This window comes from Lycium ferocissimum, chromosome 1 (genome assembly GCF_029784015.1).
Source record: "Lycium ferocissimum isolate CSIRO_LF1 chromosome 1, AGI_CSIRO_Lferr_CH_V1, whole genome shotgun sequence".
NCBI lineage: Eukaryota > Viridiplantae > Streptophyta > Magnoliopsida > Solanales > Solanaceae > Lycium > Lycium ferocissimum.
Genome location: NC_081342.1, coordinates 15,060,560 through 15,075,656, shown reverse-complemented (window position 1 = coordinate 15,075,656; position 15,097 = coordinate 15,060,560). Strand labels below are relative to the sequence as shown.

The window sequence follows — 15,097 nt, the reverse complement described above, 5'->3', positions numbered from 1 at the left end:
AGAACCCGTTTGTCGCCAAAAATTGCTGTTCGCCGTCGAAACATCGTTCACGTGAATTATCGTTCATCGCCGTGAACTCGCGGGAAAAATTGGGCACCGTACCGACTCGACCGAAAACCATCGAGAGGGGTTTCCGATTGCAGAAACGAGAAAACAAGAAGCAAAAAGCAAAGAGAAGAGAAAAGAGGAGGAGAGAGATTTAGCCGGAAAATGATCTACCGCCGGTGTTCGTCGGCACAAGAGGAGAGAGAGAGAGGTAGCTGGTCGGACTGGCTCACTGCCGTGAGAGGAGGGAGGGGTAGGGGTGGGGTGGAGTTATGTACTTACCGTTAGGGGAGAGAGGGGAAGAGAGTTTATTGGAACATTATGTAGTGAAACAAAATTGTTGTTCAAGTATTATTAAATTTGAAGTGTTCAAACAAATTAAAAATTCTTTACTACCGATAATATTCTCTCATTAATGTTGCATAATATTCTACTGATCGATGCAAATAAATTTGGAAAATGGGACTTTAATAGCTGAAGGAATGATGGACTAAACAACTTACACATGTAAAAATATTCAAAAGAAAGTACAAGCAATTCCCTTCGTAAATCAATTGCACAAAAAAATATTTAAATCAAGATAGAGTAGTCAAAGTTCCAACGTTTAAACAATTTAGTTTTTTAATAATACTAGTTTATATATTTGTTAGTATTATAATACTAAGATATATGAATTGTATATGTAATTATATACTTTGGTATGGTATTCGAAATTTCGGTAGTTTCTTTATGAATACCGAATACCAAGCTTTTTAAAAATGCATACCAAATACCGTACCAAATACCATAATACCGAAACCGCGGTATAAAAAATTTCGCTTTCAGTATGATAATCGGTATCTACCATACCGTGCCCACCCCTAGTACTAGGACATGGAGTTTAAGAAAAAGGTAATGTTGTGGGGTTATAAAGGGAATATGAATTTTCACAAAATACAGATCATCTAGAAATGACAATGTATAATTATTTGTTTAAAATTTTATTTTAATAGTATTGATATTAATATAAAGGCATAATACATAAATAGACCCTTAAACTTGGCTTCAGCTAGCATGTGTGCCCTTCAACTTTGGGTGTGCACAAGTAGGCACCTCAACTTGTATAAAGTTGAACAAGTAAACACAAATGCTGATGTGGCATTGATGTGGCACTGACGTGGCCCTCCAATATTTATGTGCCATGTCAGTGCCATGTCATCATTTGTGTTTACTTGTTCAACTTTATACAAGTTGAGGTGCCTACTTGTGCACACCCAAAGTTGGAGGGCATACTTGTCAGTTGAGGCCAAATTTAAGGGCCTATTTATGTATTATGCCTAATATAAAACATCGTATAATACCTGACACACACATGTAATGCGCATGGGATAAACTAGTAGTTTAAAATAGAAAAAGGATCAAATTTATCCATATACCATATGAAAAAAGATCAGATTTACCCTTTGATATATTCTTAGTTCAAACTAATACCCTCGAGGTTACACAAGTGAAATATACCCCTCGTCTGTTAGGATTATCGAGCCAAGGTGGACACAAAATCCCACGTGGCACTGATCTTTTAATGAGATGAATACGCGTGGTATGCCAACTCATCGCTCCAACCTATATTCCCTCCTCTCCTCTGCTTTTTTTCCACCAGCAGCTCCACCGCTATTGTCACCATTAACACCATCTACACTTAATTTATTACACCCACCGGCCAAAACTGTAAAAATCTCTTCACAAATAATGAAGCTCTCCACAATAGCTGTGGATTCGGAGGAAGGAGAATAGGTTGGGGTGGTGATGAGACATGCCATGTGATATTCAACTCATCATAATGTCAGTGTGACATGAAATTTGGTGTCTATCTTGGACAGCCCTAACGAATGAGGGGTACATTGGAGCTACTTGCGTAACAAAGATGATATTTTTGAATTGAAAATATACGTGTTAAATTATCATCATATATTTCACTTTTAATTCATTGAACCATACAAACCAATAGTTCCAAATTCAATGTTTGGTTCAATGAATTAAAAATGAAATTCATGATGATAATTAAAAATAAAAAATTCTTTCCAAATTTAATTTTAGACATTACAATGAAAAGTCATTAGAGAGGTAATATTGTCATTTCAATAACTTTATCCAAAGATAGTTAATTCTAAAATTACTTATTTCATATTAGACGTGAGAAAAGTAAATTAAAATTTTAATATATGGAGTAATTTATATCTATATTAATTATTATCAATAATTAGATGATAAATAAATATAATTTTAGATTTTATATAGGAATTCAATCTAACCAAGCGCCTCCTAAATGTTTTATGAGAAAAGGACAAAAATAGTCCCTCATGTTTGAGGGTAGGTTCAATATAGTTTCCTAAGTATACATTGAATTATTTTGATCCTTTATGCTTGTCAAAACCGTCGAATATTTAATGAAGTCTCTCTATTAGATTTGACGGGAACTATGAAAAAAAAAAAGAGGTGTAATATCTATCTTTTTAGACTATTTTTTTAGTGTCTAGTGCAGTTTTTTGTATTGCATATTTTAGGATTTGATAATACCTTGTGCATTTTTATGATCAATTTTTTCCCCACTATTTCTATCAAATCTAACGAACATAATTTGTTATCAAATCTAAAATGTTAACTTTTGATAACTTTTGTTACACTTGACCGAAATCTAACTATTGAAAATGTTACCCCCTGGACATTTTGATAAACTTAAATAAAGCCAACCAACATTTAACATGTGTATTTTCCATTTAAATTTGTTTTTTTATCACTTTTTCCTTCCTTTTTCTTCTTTCCATCACCTTTCACCATTTTTCCACCATTAAACAATTTTAAAGCTCCAAATGGAAGAAAAAATAGAAATCTGTTGTTTAAAAGCTACAATATCAACATAAAGATACAAAATATTGTTTCATTTTAAATCAAAGATTAGTATGTAATTCTTACCAATCAGGTAAAAGTATTAAATTCTCACCCGAAAAGAAGAAAATTTTGCAATAGCCTAAATTCGATATTGCGATGTGGGTGTCAAGGATTAACAGTAAAAAAAGGGAGAGAAATCAAATTTTCAAGAAAAGACATAGGAAAAGGAACGTCGTAGTTGTTGTCTTATTATTGTCTTGCCGAAGTTGAAGAGGAAGATGGCAGAGGTCGCCATATTTTCAATGATATAAAAATTCTTATACATATATGTATGATATCTCTAACTGTAATTTGAAAAATATGCAATGGCCCTCCCCGACTTCACAATCACTGCCGCCAACTCTCTCGCCATCGGCTCCACCACCACTCACCACAGCCTCTCAAAATTCCACATAGCTCTTAAGAAATCCAAAATGTGAAATGTAGAGTTTGAAAAATGGGTTTGAAGGGTCGTGGTTCCAGCGGGCAGATCTGGAAAAAGATCGGTGGTGATGGTCATGGAGTAGGTATGGAGGACTGAGATGGTGTCACCGGTTATAATGGTGGCGGCGAGGTGATAGAGAGAGAGAGAGAGAGAGAGAGAGAGAGAGAGAAATGAACAAAAATATATTTGGTTAATAGAAAAATATTATAAAAATAATTTCTTAACATTTTTTTTTTTGGCTTCTCACTCTCTTTGGGAGAGTAGGATATACTCTCTCAGCCACATGAGCGCTCAGGGAGCAATATATTTCATTTTAAGGTATTTTGGGGGTAATAGGACCCCCCAAAGATAAGGTGTGTAGTTGGGATTTCACTGAGCTCAATTGGCCATTTTCTCCTTAAATAAAACTGTTCAGTGCATATTTTAGGGGTGCTTATCGATCGGTTCAGTTCGGTTTTATGTATTATTGGTTCGGTTTATTAAATTTCGGTTTTTAAATATGCTAAACCGATAACCAAATCAAATATTCATTATTGGTTTCGCTTTTTATAAGTTTTTGGTCCTTAACGGTTCGGTTTTCAGTTTAACCGATAAGAAAATGCTCCTCTAATTTTTTTTTTGCTTTCTCTTGTTTTCATTTGTTCATATATACACTACCGTCATACATAAAAGATTAAAAGTCTACACAAATTACAAGTAGAAGCAAATTCAAATATGTTATTTCTATTTGCTAAAACAAACTCATTTTTTTGTGCGGATTGCCCTTCAAAGGCACTGGTCTTTAATTTTTGCCCCTCAAATTGGTAATCTTTTAAGTTTTCCCTTCGCCTAATACCGCGAGGTTCTGAGTTCGAACCTCAGCTCAGTAAAAAAAAAAAAAAAAAAAGGAATTTCGCAAGGCAGAGGGTTGGATTCGCAAAGCAGACTTTTGCAGCCTGAAACAGACTTTTGCATGCAAAACTTTACCTTAAGGTAAAGATTTGAAACTCTGCAAACTCTACCTTGTGATTTTTTTTTTAATTTTTAACTGAGCGAGGTTCGAATCAGAAATCAAGAAATTTTTAGCGAAAGGTAAAAATTAAAGATCACTAATTTGAGGGGCAAAAATTAAAGACCAGTGCCTTGAAGGATAATCGTGCAAATGACCTAAACAAAATTCAAATTTACGATGTTGTATAAGCAAATTCAAATATGTTATTGCTGCTAAAACAAACTTCTTTTCTTTCACGTTAAGTAGCAAACTTGAATGTTGTAGGAGTAAATTCAAATACTTTGTTGCTATTTCTAAAACATACTTGATAAACCAATTAGCGAATTTTTATTGATATATAATTAGGGATTTTTTTTAATTTTTTAGTTACCGATTTAACCATTAACTAAATCTTTAAAATCGGAAACCGAACCGATAACCTAGTAAAAATTTTACAAAACCGTTTACAAATCACCAACAATAACGATAATGCTCAAACTTAATAGCGTTTTTATTGATTCGATTTATCGGATAAGTCAGTTTTTGTACATTTTTATTGATTCGATTTATCGGATAAATCAGTTTTTGTACACCCCTAGCATACTTAAAGGAATATTTTATTCTTTTGTCGATGTTTTCTGAACAAGGTACATTTGTTTTGTAATGATTTTGAATAAATAAGCTAAGGAAATACAGATTAAAAAAAAAAAAAAAAAAAAGGGAAACATTTTTTAATTTTAAATAAAAAGAAAAGAGGAAAAGAACCAAATGGGATAGATCGGATCCAAGGGCAAGTCTAAACGGGTCAACCAACCAAAACCCCCAATGGATCCAAATTCAAACCTTTGATCTAAGTTTTAACACACAGCTCTTCTAATGGCGAAATTGCTCCTTTTATCTTCCACATATTCCCAGTACCAACATCAACAATAACATAATTAGGAGGCCCAATATTAATGGTTCGGTTAAGATCAATTTTGGTTTTTCTTGTGCTCTTCAAGAGTTTCGGGTCGTCAATTATTATCGGGTCAGAGGAGGAAGAACACTTCTCAGAAGCACTGTTATTAAGGCCATTACCAGATCGTAAAGTGTTAGCACATTTTCATTTCCAAAGTAAAGTCCCACCAACTCGTACACATGGCAGTCATCACCATCTCTTCCCCAAATCCATTTATCAATTGGTACAATCTCTTTTTATTCTACTTATTTTACTTGGAAATAATTAGTAATTTCAGTTTTTTTTTTTTTTTTTTGAATGCTATGTACTTCTTTCTGTATTGCATTATTTTGTTGTTGTTACTGCTTTAATTTCCGTATTTCCTTTTTCAAACTGCTTTGAAATACTTTACTTGAGCTGATGGTCTATCGGAAATAGCCTCTCTATCTCTACGGGGTAGGAGTAAGGTTTGTGTACAATCTACCCTACCCAGACCCCACCTGTGAGATTCCACTTAAGTAATCTCAGTTTTCTTCATTTTGAGTTTCTTAATAACCTTCTTATCTCAAAGAATAATGTTTGATTTTTCAGTTTTGTATTGGCATATTTTAGCTCTGTATGTGTCATGGGACGAGGTGGAAAAATCATATTCAGGGAAATTGTGTCAAAATTATAAGCAACACTAACTTAGCTAAAAACATAGCACAATCGAAGTAAGTCTATATAGGAATACAAACTAGTTGGAATTAAGGCTTAGTTTTTATTGTTACATTTACATTAGTTCCCAGTTTTTTTATATCCAGGTAGGACTATGTACAGATAAGCGTGAGATTTAATAACTTTAACTTTAAGGAAGACTTAGGTGCCGTTTGGCCATAAATACCAAAAACAACTTCACTTTTTTTGGAATTTTTGAAGTTGGAGTTGGAGTTGTGTTTGGCCAATAGTTTTTGAAATTGTAGTTTTTGGTGAAATGTAGTTGTAAAATAGTGAAAAAAGTGAAATTTTTTTGAAAAACAAGTTTTTCTTGTTTTTGGTATTCCGGAATACAACTTCAAGTTGTATTCCGAATATTTATGGCCAAACGCCCAAAAGTAAAAAAAGTGAAAAAAATTTCCGGAAAAAAGTGAATAATTTTTATGGCCAAACGGCTACTTAATTTACCTTAAAATACCAATTATTTAGTATTAGAATGAAATGGGACCAAATGGAGCAGAATGGATACATCGGATCACGTGGCTAGTCCCAACTAGTTAGGGATTGAGGCATAACTAATTGATTGATTAATGATATGGTAGAGCCTAGAAGTGCCTTATATCTAGACAATTAATATGGAAGATGGGTACCCTTCCACGACGGATATGATAACCGTAATCAGATAAAATCTGACACCAACAAAACCTGAAATTCTCGTTTTATTTCTTTTTTTTTTTTTTTTTTTTTTTTTTTTTCATTTTTATCCTGAAAAATATTGTGTACTTACCTACCACTAATAAGTGGTGAGGTGGTGTGAGTTTTTGTCTGAACACTTCTTGCATGATTAATTGAGGATGTAGTCTACGTTATTATTTTTGTCATACATGTCTAGTGGTTGATTGCATTGAAAATATAATACGCACTATGTGATTAGGTCCATAAATTTAGAGTTCGAGAAATGGAGCTGTCCTTCACACAAGGTCGCTGGAATTATGGACGCTGGGGTGGATATGATCCCATTTCAAGTAGAAATGCGAAGCCTCCTGGAGTTGAACTGTGGGCTACTTTTGATGTTCCACAACATCAGGTCGACGCTTCTTGGAGAAATTTAACCAATGCTCTTTCAGGGCTCTTTTGTGCTTCTATTAACTTTCTAGAGTCCTCAACTGCTTATTCTGCTCCCCAATGGAGCTTCAAGTCATTTGCTGCAAATATCAGATACGGCACCTTGCCTCGTGAGGCTGTTTGCACAGAGAACCTCACTCCCTGGTTAAAGTTGCTTCCTTGCCGAGACAAAGCTGGACTTTCTGCATTGATGGACAGACCTTCTATCTACAGAGGATTTTATCACTCTCAGAGGTTGCATTTAGTCTCAAATGAATTTGATCTAGCTACAGCAAATTCTGGAATGGTGCTTGAACAGACACTTACCGTTGTTCTTCAACCGGTTACTTTAGGAAGTGGCATGACATCATCTGTTGGCTTAATACAACAACCAAGTTGGTCACTCAGCTCATTGTTTGGACGGAAAGTTAGTGGAAGGTGTGTTCTTTCAAATTCTAGTAATGTGTATGTCCAATTAGAGCCAAATTTGGTGTCCAAATTGAAGACTACTTCGGAGACGGAACAACGATCTGATGTTGAGAATTTGATATCTCAAGATTGGAGTGACATGAGCTTTGAAATGTCGGATTCCCCTGTCAGGGTAATTAAAGAAGTTTATGGCTTTGAGAAGGAGTCATCCCTTCTGTATGAATTTTCCCTAGCAGAATTTAGTGATTCAAGGCCATTTGACTTGGAGTTCAGGTGGAAGCGTCCTGTGACATGGTCTTCTCAACTGGCACCCTTGCAGGCTAGCAGGTTCCTTATGGGAAGTGGGAACGAAAGAGGTGCCATAGCCATCTCCTTAAAGTCGGTAGGAAGAAGTGGGTATTCAAAATCTTCTGTCAACGAGGAAGGAAGATGCTCGTTACGGGTTGATGTGTTTCAAGTTGTGCCTTGGTATGTTAAGGTTTATTACCACACCCTTAAAGTGTTTCTAGATGAACGCCCGCATAGTTTAGCAGATGTGATAGAAAGGACAAACGTTTCGCCTTCTGAAGACAAGGTTTCCCCTGGTCTAATGGAAATAGCATTGCGATTGCCCTGTGATGTGCACTCGGTGATATTGACATTGGAGTTTGATAAGGTATCTATTCCCCTTTTCCAGTTTATCTAGAATAAATCCGCTGATATCTAAGTTTTCGTGTATTGATACTGGAGTTCGATTGCCAATATCAAAGAACAATGGTCAGCTAGGACAGCTATCTAATCATCTCATTATGTTTCTTAAGTTTTTTTTTTTTTTTTGATAAGGCGCTCTCTAATCATCTCATTTAGGAGTAGTTGTATTGGTAAGTATAGACATGTGTCATTGTGGCAAAGTAGGTTTCACATGAACATTTGTACTTGGAGTATAGACAAAGTACCCTATAAGTTGAATTGATATCAGATGCTGTCAGGCCTTTCTGTAGTATTCAACTTTTAAACCACTTTTTATCTGCTTGTGTGATTAGCTTGTAAATCTGTCTGGGTCAGGGATGGTTATTGATAAAATGTAAAGGTGGTCTCTTCTGTTTCTTGTCCTATATCTATGTGGAATTGATAAGGTATCCGTGGGACCCTGATTATTTTGAATCTAATGTAACTGGTCGAAAGCAAATTCATGCATATTAACATCAGTGATAGACCAAAAATAGTTTAACATCACCTTTATTTCTCTGTATTCCTTGACAGGGTTTTCTGCACATCGATGAGTATCCTCCAGATGCTAACCAGGGTTTTGACATTCCATCAGCTTTAATCAGGTTTCCTGAGATTAAAACAAACATGCAGTTATTTGATGATAAATCTGCTTCCAAGTCACCTATCTTATCCAAGCTACAGGTACTAACTGTTAAACAAGTGAAGCTCTGATGTAATATGATATTGTATTGAATATGCATCATGTTGAGCATCTGCTTCTTTTCAGGAAGAAAGCCCTGTTCTATGGTACACAGAAGTATTGCTTGTACCGTTGACCACTCCTGATTTTAGCATGCCATACAATGTTATCACAATTACATGCACTGTATTTGCTCTATATTTTGGGTCACTGCTTAATGCGCTACGTAGGCGTGTCGAAGAGGAGGAGAGGCTTCTGAAAAGTAAAGGTAATTTTCTCTGGTAGTGAATGTGATATTGCTTTAATTCTGAAAATGTAAGTGCACATTTCACTGGGATTCTACTGGATGGTGAAAGTAGTCTTACTCAGTTGGATTTGCATGGATGGATAGTTATCTCCATGCAGTCGACTTAATATCTTTACTTCCGGTAATGAAAGCAAAAGACCTATTATTAATTGTTGGAATTAGGGCTATTGTTATTGTTTCACTTACTGTTGGTGTTTCCCAAGCTTCTGCTTAGTCTGATCGATATTTATGTCAGTGTAGGGTTAAGAGTGCCTTTTGGAGAATCCTAGTCGTAGAAAATCCTGATTTTCCTTATACGGCAACTTATGTAGTATTAGAATGAAACGGATATGAACAGAACAGAATGGATAAAGAGAATCCGTGTAGCTTAAAGCCTTGCACAATTAATTTGATGTGCAACTGTAGTTGATATTGGTTAAATTAGCGTTTCAGATTTCGATCTTGATATTTGTTTTGTTTAGCAGTTGAATGAAATGGACAAGGATCGAGACTCTATGCTTATAGCTAACAACAACTAGTTTGAATGAAGTTGATTGATATATGATTGGATAATTAAGCGTGTGTTTCAGATGTTGATCTTCATCTTTGTTTTCTGCCTGCTTACAGCTACCAAGGCCGGTGGTCCGATAGGCGTGCTACTGTCCAAATTGTCAGCTAAATTGAGGGGAAAACCGTTGGAACCACCATCCTCATCCTCGTCATCAAAAGTCAGTTATAAGCTGATTCTGAGAGTGATATTAGTGGCTGGTATTGCTGCTGCTTGGCAGTACTTCTATGGATGATGACCTTCAAATGAAGCTACAGAAAAGAAGTTTTGTACAATATGTTACATGAGTGCCACGGGACTTAAGAGTATAGATTTTATCAATCAAAAAGAACCTCCCCTGTTTAGGATTCAGCATTGTATTATCCAATTAATTGTCAACCCCATTTGTGTACGATTAGCATTTAGTTTTGATGTCTCTGAGTGATTGCTGAAGAGTTCAAAACCATGATTGAGGTTAGGATAGGTCTACTGTGGCGAGTTCCTTTTCTTTTATATGTCCGATTCCCATATCGCACATCTCCCACTTCCTTCTATTATCAGGCACCAGAATATTTCACTCTTGTAACTAAGAAATGTTTCAAAAGGAAGGTTAGATGTATAAGTTAATACTTTTTTGCTCTTCCAAATTTTGAAAAAAGATTTGCATGTGAAATGGAGTGGCTCGATACCAACAGCAGCTAGTAATGTGGTCTTCAAGTACCACAAATTTACGCTTACCCTGAATATGTAGGCATTGAGAAAAGGAAAAAGGACATCTTACCCGCCAGGAACCACATGTAAGAATTCGTAATCTACGTCAAATCAAACTCAAGAAAGGCTCTTCCAGTACGAAAATTTTGTGTCATCAACTACTTTAACCCACTAGCAAGGATTTACAGGTGAGTACAATGGTAACGTTGCCTTCATATACAACTTGCTAACATTGTGTTTAGTCAAATTATCGTATCCTCTTGAAGGGGGTTGTTACAGCCATCTCATCATCTCTAATCCTTTTTCGCTTTTGACTAGCTAAGCTGCATAAAAGTGGCCTATCAGCTTTTGGGAACTCCACTTGTTCCTCTCTTAAACCTGAAAATACACCACAAATAACCATAGTGATTAGAGATGAAGACATAGAATAGAATACAACGGCTCACATTGAATATGAGCTGAGAGAATTGAGATAATAAAAGACACCATTAAGCTTATTCTATTGTAACGAACCTGAATCACATTCATTTCTTCTCGTTCTCTTCAACAGATCCGAACCTTCCAAACAAAGCTTCCTTTTTAGGTTCAATGCCACTCCTGCACTAGCAAAGTTTTATAAGATGGATAACTTAGCTTATTTAATGGAGAAGAAATGACAAAATCTTTCATTACCTCTGGCGCTTTCCTTAAATTTCTTGCTATTAAAGTTGGTGTTCTCGTGAAGTCTTTCTCTCTCATCAATGATTTCCTTCTTGCACAGCAACCCTTTTTCAACTTCTGTTGGACTATGTGATCCTGCAGCATAACATTCACATTCAACAAGAAGAGTATTTTGAGACATGTTCATAAGCGGAGAATGGTGGTGGGAGGTAAATAGGTAACCACAATAAGCAGTTCTTAGAAGTGCTCCGTGACATACTGTAGGAACACTACTACTCAATAACTGGACCAAAACATGGATGTATAGTAATATTTTGTTAGTGGATCGACCCATTAATCATTCATCTAATTATTTAGCATGTGAAATGTCGGCGTCATTGGTTTCCATCCTTTAGTTCAGAGCTTAGGGAAACCTAATATCTGTATCTTATGTTTTTGAAGTCACACATAAGAGCCAATGCAAAATCAAGGAATCTGTAGGTTTATCTTATTTGTGGTCTCACCCATCATAACCTAAAATGTGGCAGTATGAGCATCAGAAACAGAATTTTCTTCTGCGGCAATCAATATTAAAGATTCCATAAACCAAGCCTGCTTATTCTCAAAACTCACTTCCATAAAGAAACATCTCTGTGTGTGTGCGCGCGTGCACGTATCAACAACTCATGCTTGCTAATTTTTTAAGAACAAAATCAAACTCTCGGAACTTCCAATATTTTGCATGGTTACAGCAATTGGAAAACCTACCAAACCTATAAGACAATTCTTTACACCTGACATGAGGTTAATTATATGTCAAATTGTCTGATAAGATTGGCATTTTTACATTTAAGACTGCTACACTGCTACACCGTTTATAGCCTAAAATATAAAATACTGAGATGTTCTCATGATTCCCATATTAGACCTGCTCTGGTCACCTAAGCCTAAAAGAAAACCCAAGATTTGACTCCATTTATCAGTTTTGCAGACCTAAAATGAACCATAAAAGGTTCACCTATCCAACAATTTAAGCTTTTAAATGCAATTGTTCACTCAAATTTGGAACGGTATGAAAGCCAGGGGAGCCACAATATGGGTGACGGGTTCGGCAGAATCTAGTAGCTTTAGCTCAAACCCTGTATGTATGTTAAAAAATTCTTTTAATATGTACAAATAATTTATTTAAAACCCAATAAACAAAAAAAAAAAAAAATCTAATTCAAAACCAATCAACTAAAAATTATGGCTCTTGCCTCGGATGAAAGCAGCATGTAGGTCCTTGAGCTTAATGCTACCCATAGCTAAAAACATTTTACACCCCACCCCCAAAACATTTTTCAAGATTGATCACACAACTCAACAATATTATCAAGCTATGAGACAAACAGTTCAACAACAGGAAAGAGGTGAACAAGAAGCAAAGGGACAGCAATACCGGCATAACTAACACATGCGTAACTAATCCTTGCATTACTAATACCTGTGTGTAACTCTAACCAACAACCAAACGGCCCTTGTTGCTACTCAAAGCTAAAAACATTTTACACCCACCCCCAAAACATTTTTCAAGATTGACCACACAACTCAACGATATTATCAAGCTATGAGACAAACAGTTCAATAACAGGAAAGAGGTTAACAGGAAGCAAAGGGTCAGCAATACCGGCATAACTAATCTCTGCATTACTAATACCTGTGTTACTCTAACAAGCAACCAAACAACCCCTTGTTGCTACACACAGCTAAAAACATTTTACACCCCACCTACCAAAACATTTTTCAAGATTGATCACACAACTCAACAATATTATAAGCTACGAGACAAACAGTACAACAACAAGAAAGAGGTGAACAAGAATCAAAGGGACAGCAAAAAGGTGCTTACTTTTGGAACCAACTTTACAGAGCTTTCCTTCAACAATGAGGGGAGCAGAGTCAGAGTCACCAGTAGACAAACCACGAGCAGAAAAGAAAGAAAGAAGAGACTTCCATGTAACAGAAGAAGCAATAAGATCAACCCCTCTACTAATAAAATGACCATTTATCTTCAAACTTACTGAGTCAATCCCAAAAGCACGTGCAATGAATCCAAGATCAATTCTTTGGTCTTCCCAAACCATTATTGGTAGTACCATCTTTGATAGTGAAGGACACAACAACCTGATTAGTCTCTTCTTATCATTCCCTCTCATTCTTGCTTTCTTGAATATTTTTTGTCAGTTTATAATAATAGCCCTTCTTTATCTGTACTAGTTTTTGCAAATATTGTGAAGGATGAATATGTAGTGAGTGAGTTGTGTTTTTCTTTCAAGTTCTAGCGGACTTCTGGAACCTTTCTTTCTTTAAATAGGTGACCCGGCTTCACTCAGCGGGTCGGAGGTACCATGTTAGCGGGTCTTTTTTCTTTCTTCTTTTTGAAAAAATAGGAAATTTACCAAAACAAAAAAGTTATTCTTTAAATTCATGCGGTATTAATTTTCACATTCTTATTTCATATTTTATAACAAACAAAATTATACAAAATTCCTCCATAACTTATGCAATGCTAGTTATTATGCTAAAGAAAATGGAATCAAACATAGTACTATGAGTTATGCTAAGTTTTATGTGAAAACAAAAAATGACATAAAAAGTTGTATTCCCTCTGTCCCGATTTATCTGATATAGTTTGGATATCGAGAGTCAAACAAAAACATTTTTTACCAAAGTTTTTTTCATAGGCCCTTTAAAATATTTTAAATTGTTAATTATTGTGACTTATACTACTTTATGTTGTTTCTAAATATGTAAAATATTTTTCAAAAAAACCTAAAGATTATATGTTCAAATTCACGGTCAAAATAAAAAAGATTGACTCTCAAATTCGTCTATCACATAAATTGGGATAGCGGAAATATTAACTTGTAGACAATAAAATTTACGTTGAAAAAATAATCAAGACTAGAAAATATTTCAACAATCATAGTATTTTATTTTAATGTAGTAAATGTTACAATTTTTATAACTCCTTTGATTCTTCTTTTCGGAAACTTGGAAATCGGTGGACTTGTATTTGAACGCAAGAACATGGCTTGATCCTAAATCTTCATCTTTTATCTTTAAAACTTGTAGAGAAACTTGGTTGCTCGAATGGTTATAGCTTGTCATAAAATCTGTTGTGTACGATTTACAAGCTCTCTTTGACTTCTTGATTGAAATCTGTTGTCTTTTCGGAATTAGGAGGACCTCCATTTATAGTTGTTGGAGGAAAGAGTTGTGATGATGATAAACTCTTTCGACCAATCAAATTGAAGTGACATGACCATATTTGATTAGTCGGAACATGTGAGTTGTATGCCTGATACATATTCATTGATTTTTTACTTGACTAGGTATGTCATATGATTTTGGCATGTGGCATCATCCTATTCACTCTTTATTTGACTTGATGTGCCACATCATTTCACACATGGCACTAATTTAAGTTTTTAGAATAAGATGTCGTCTTGGACTTAACAAAGTGGGCTCAGCCCAATTAAATGAACAAGCTCAATAAAACTGGACTTCAATTAAATTCATATTTGTTAGACTTGACTAAATAAGAAGTAATTTCGCGGTTTGTCCTGCAAATAGATTGGTCTTTAAATTTTGCCCTTCAAATGGGCTGGTTCTTAATTTTTGGCCTCCAAATCGAATTTATGTTTATTCTTTAAGGGTGCTGGCATAACTTGTGAATATTATGATGCGTAACTTCTCTTTGGGCGTAAGTTCGATTTTGAAGGACGAACGTGCAAATGACCCAATAAATAATGGGTTTTACATTGATCCCTACCTCGTTAATTGAACATCAAAACATACATGGGAGGAGATCATGGCTCCGTAATTTACAAATTACAACTCTGAGACTACTCAGACATTCAGAATGGTACCTACAGATTAGGAAGAACAAAAATTAAGTAGAGGAGTTACTCCTAATTAATCTTGTTCTTTGCAAAAATGGAAGATGTTC

The 15,097-nt window shown here is 35.2% G+C and overlaps 2 protein-coding genes across 2 annotated transcripts; one reads left to right on the top strand and one right to left on the bottom strand.

The window, feature by feature from the left end:
* The first annotated feature begins 5,099 nt into the window (after nucleotides 1-5,099).
* On the top strand, nucleotides 5,100-10,364 carry LOC132049665 (uncharacterized). The gene is made up of 5 exons (XM_059440564.1): nucleotides 5,100-5,548; nucleotides 6,935-8,188; nucleotides 8,776-8,925; nucleotides 9,011-9,191; nucleotides 9,837-10,364. The coding sequence occupies exons 1-5, from the start codon at nucleotides 5,324-5,326 to the stop codon at nucleotides 10,010-10,012; spliced, it is 1,986 nt and encodes a 661-aa protein (XP_059296547.1). The 5' UTR covers nucleotides 5,100-5,323; the 3' UTR covers nucleotides 10,013-10,364.
* Nucleotides 10,365-10,552: 188 nt separating this feature from the next.
* On the bottom strand, nucleotides 10,553-13,433 carry LOC132049674 (uncharacterized). Its single transcript, XM_059440574.1, has 4 exons — nucleotides 12,995-13,433; nucleotides 11,140-11,262; nucleotides 10,981-11,064; nucleotides 10,553-10,845 (listed from the first exon to the last, which is right to left on the bottom strand). The coding sequence occupies exons 1-4, from the start codon at nucleotides 13,299-13,301 to the stop codon at nucleotides 10,715-10,717; spliced, it is 645 nt and encodes a 214-aa protein (XP_059296557.1). The 5' UTR covers nucleotides 13,302-13,433; the 3' UTR covers nucleotides 10,553-10,714.
* Nucleotides 13,434-15,097: the final 1,664 nt, after the last annotated feature.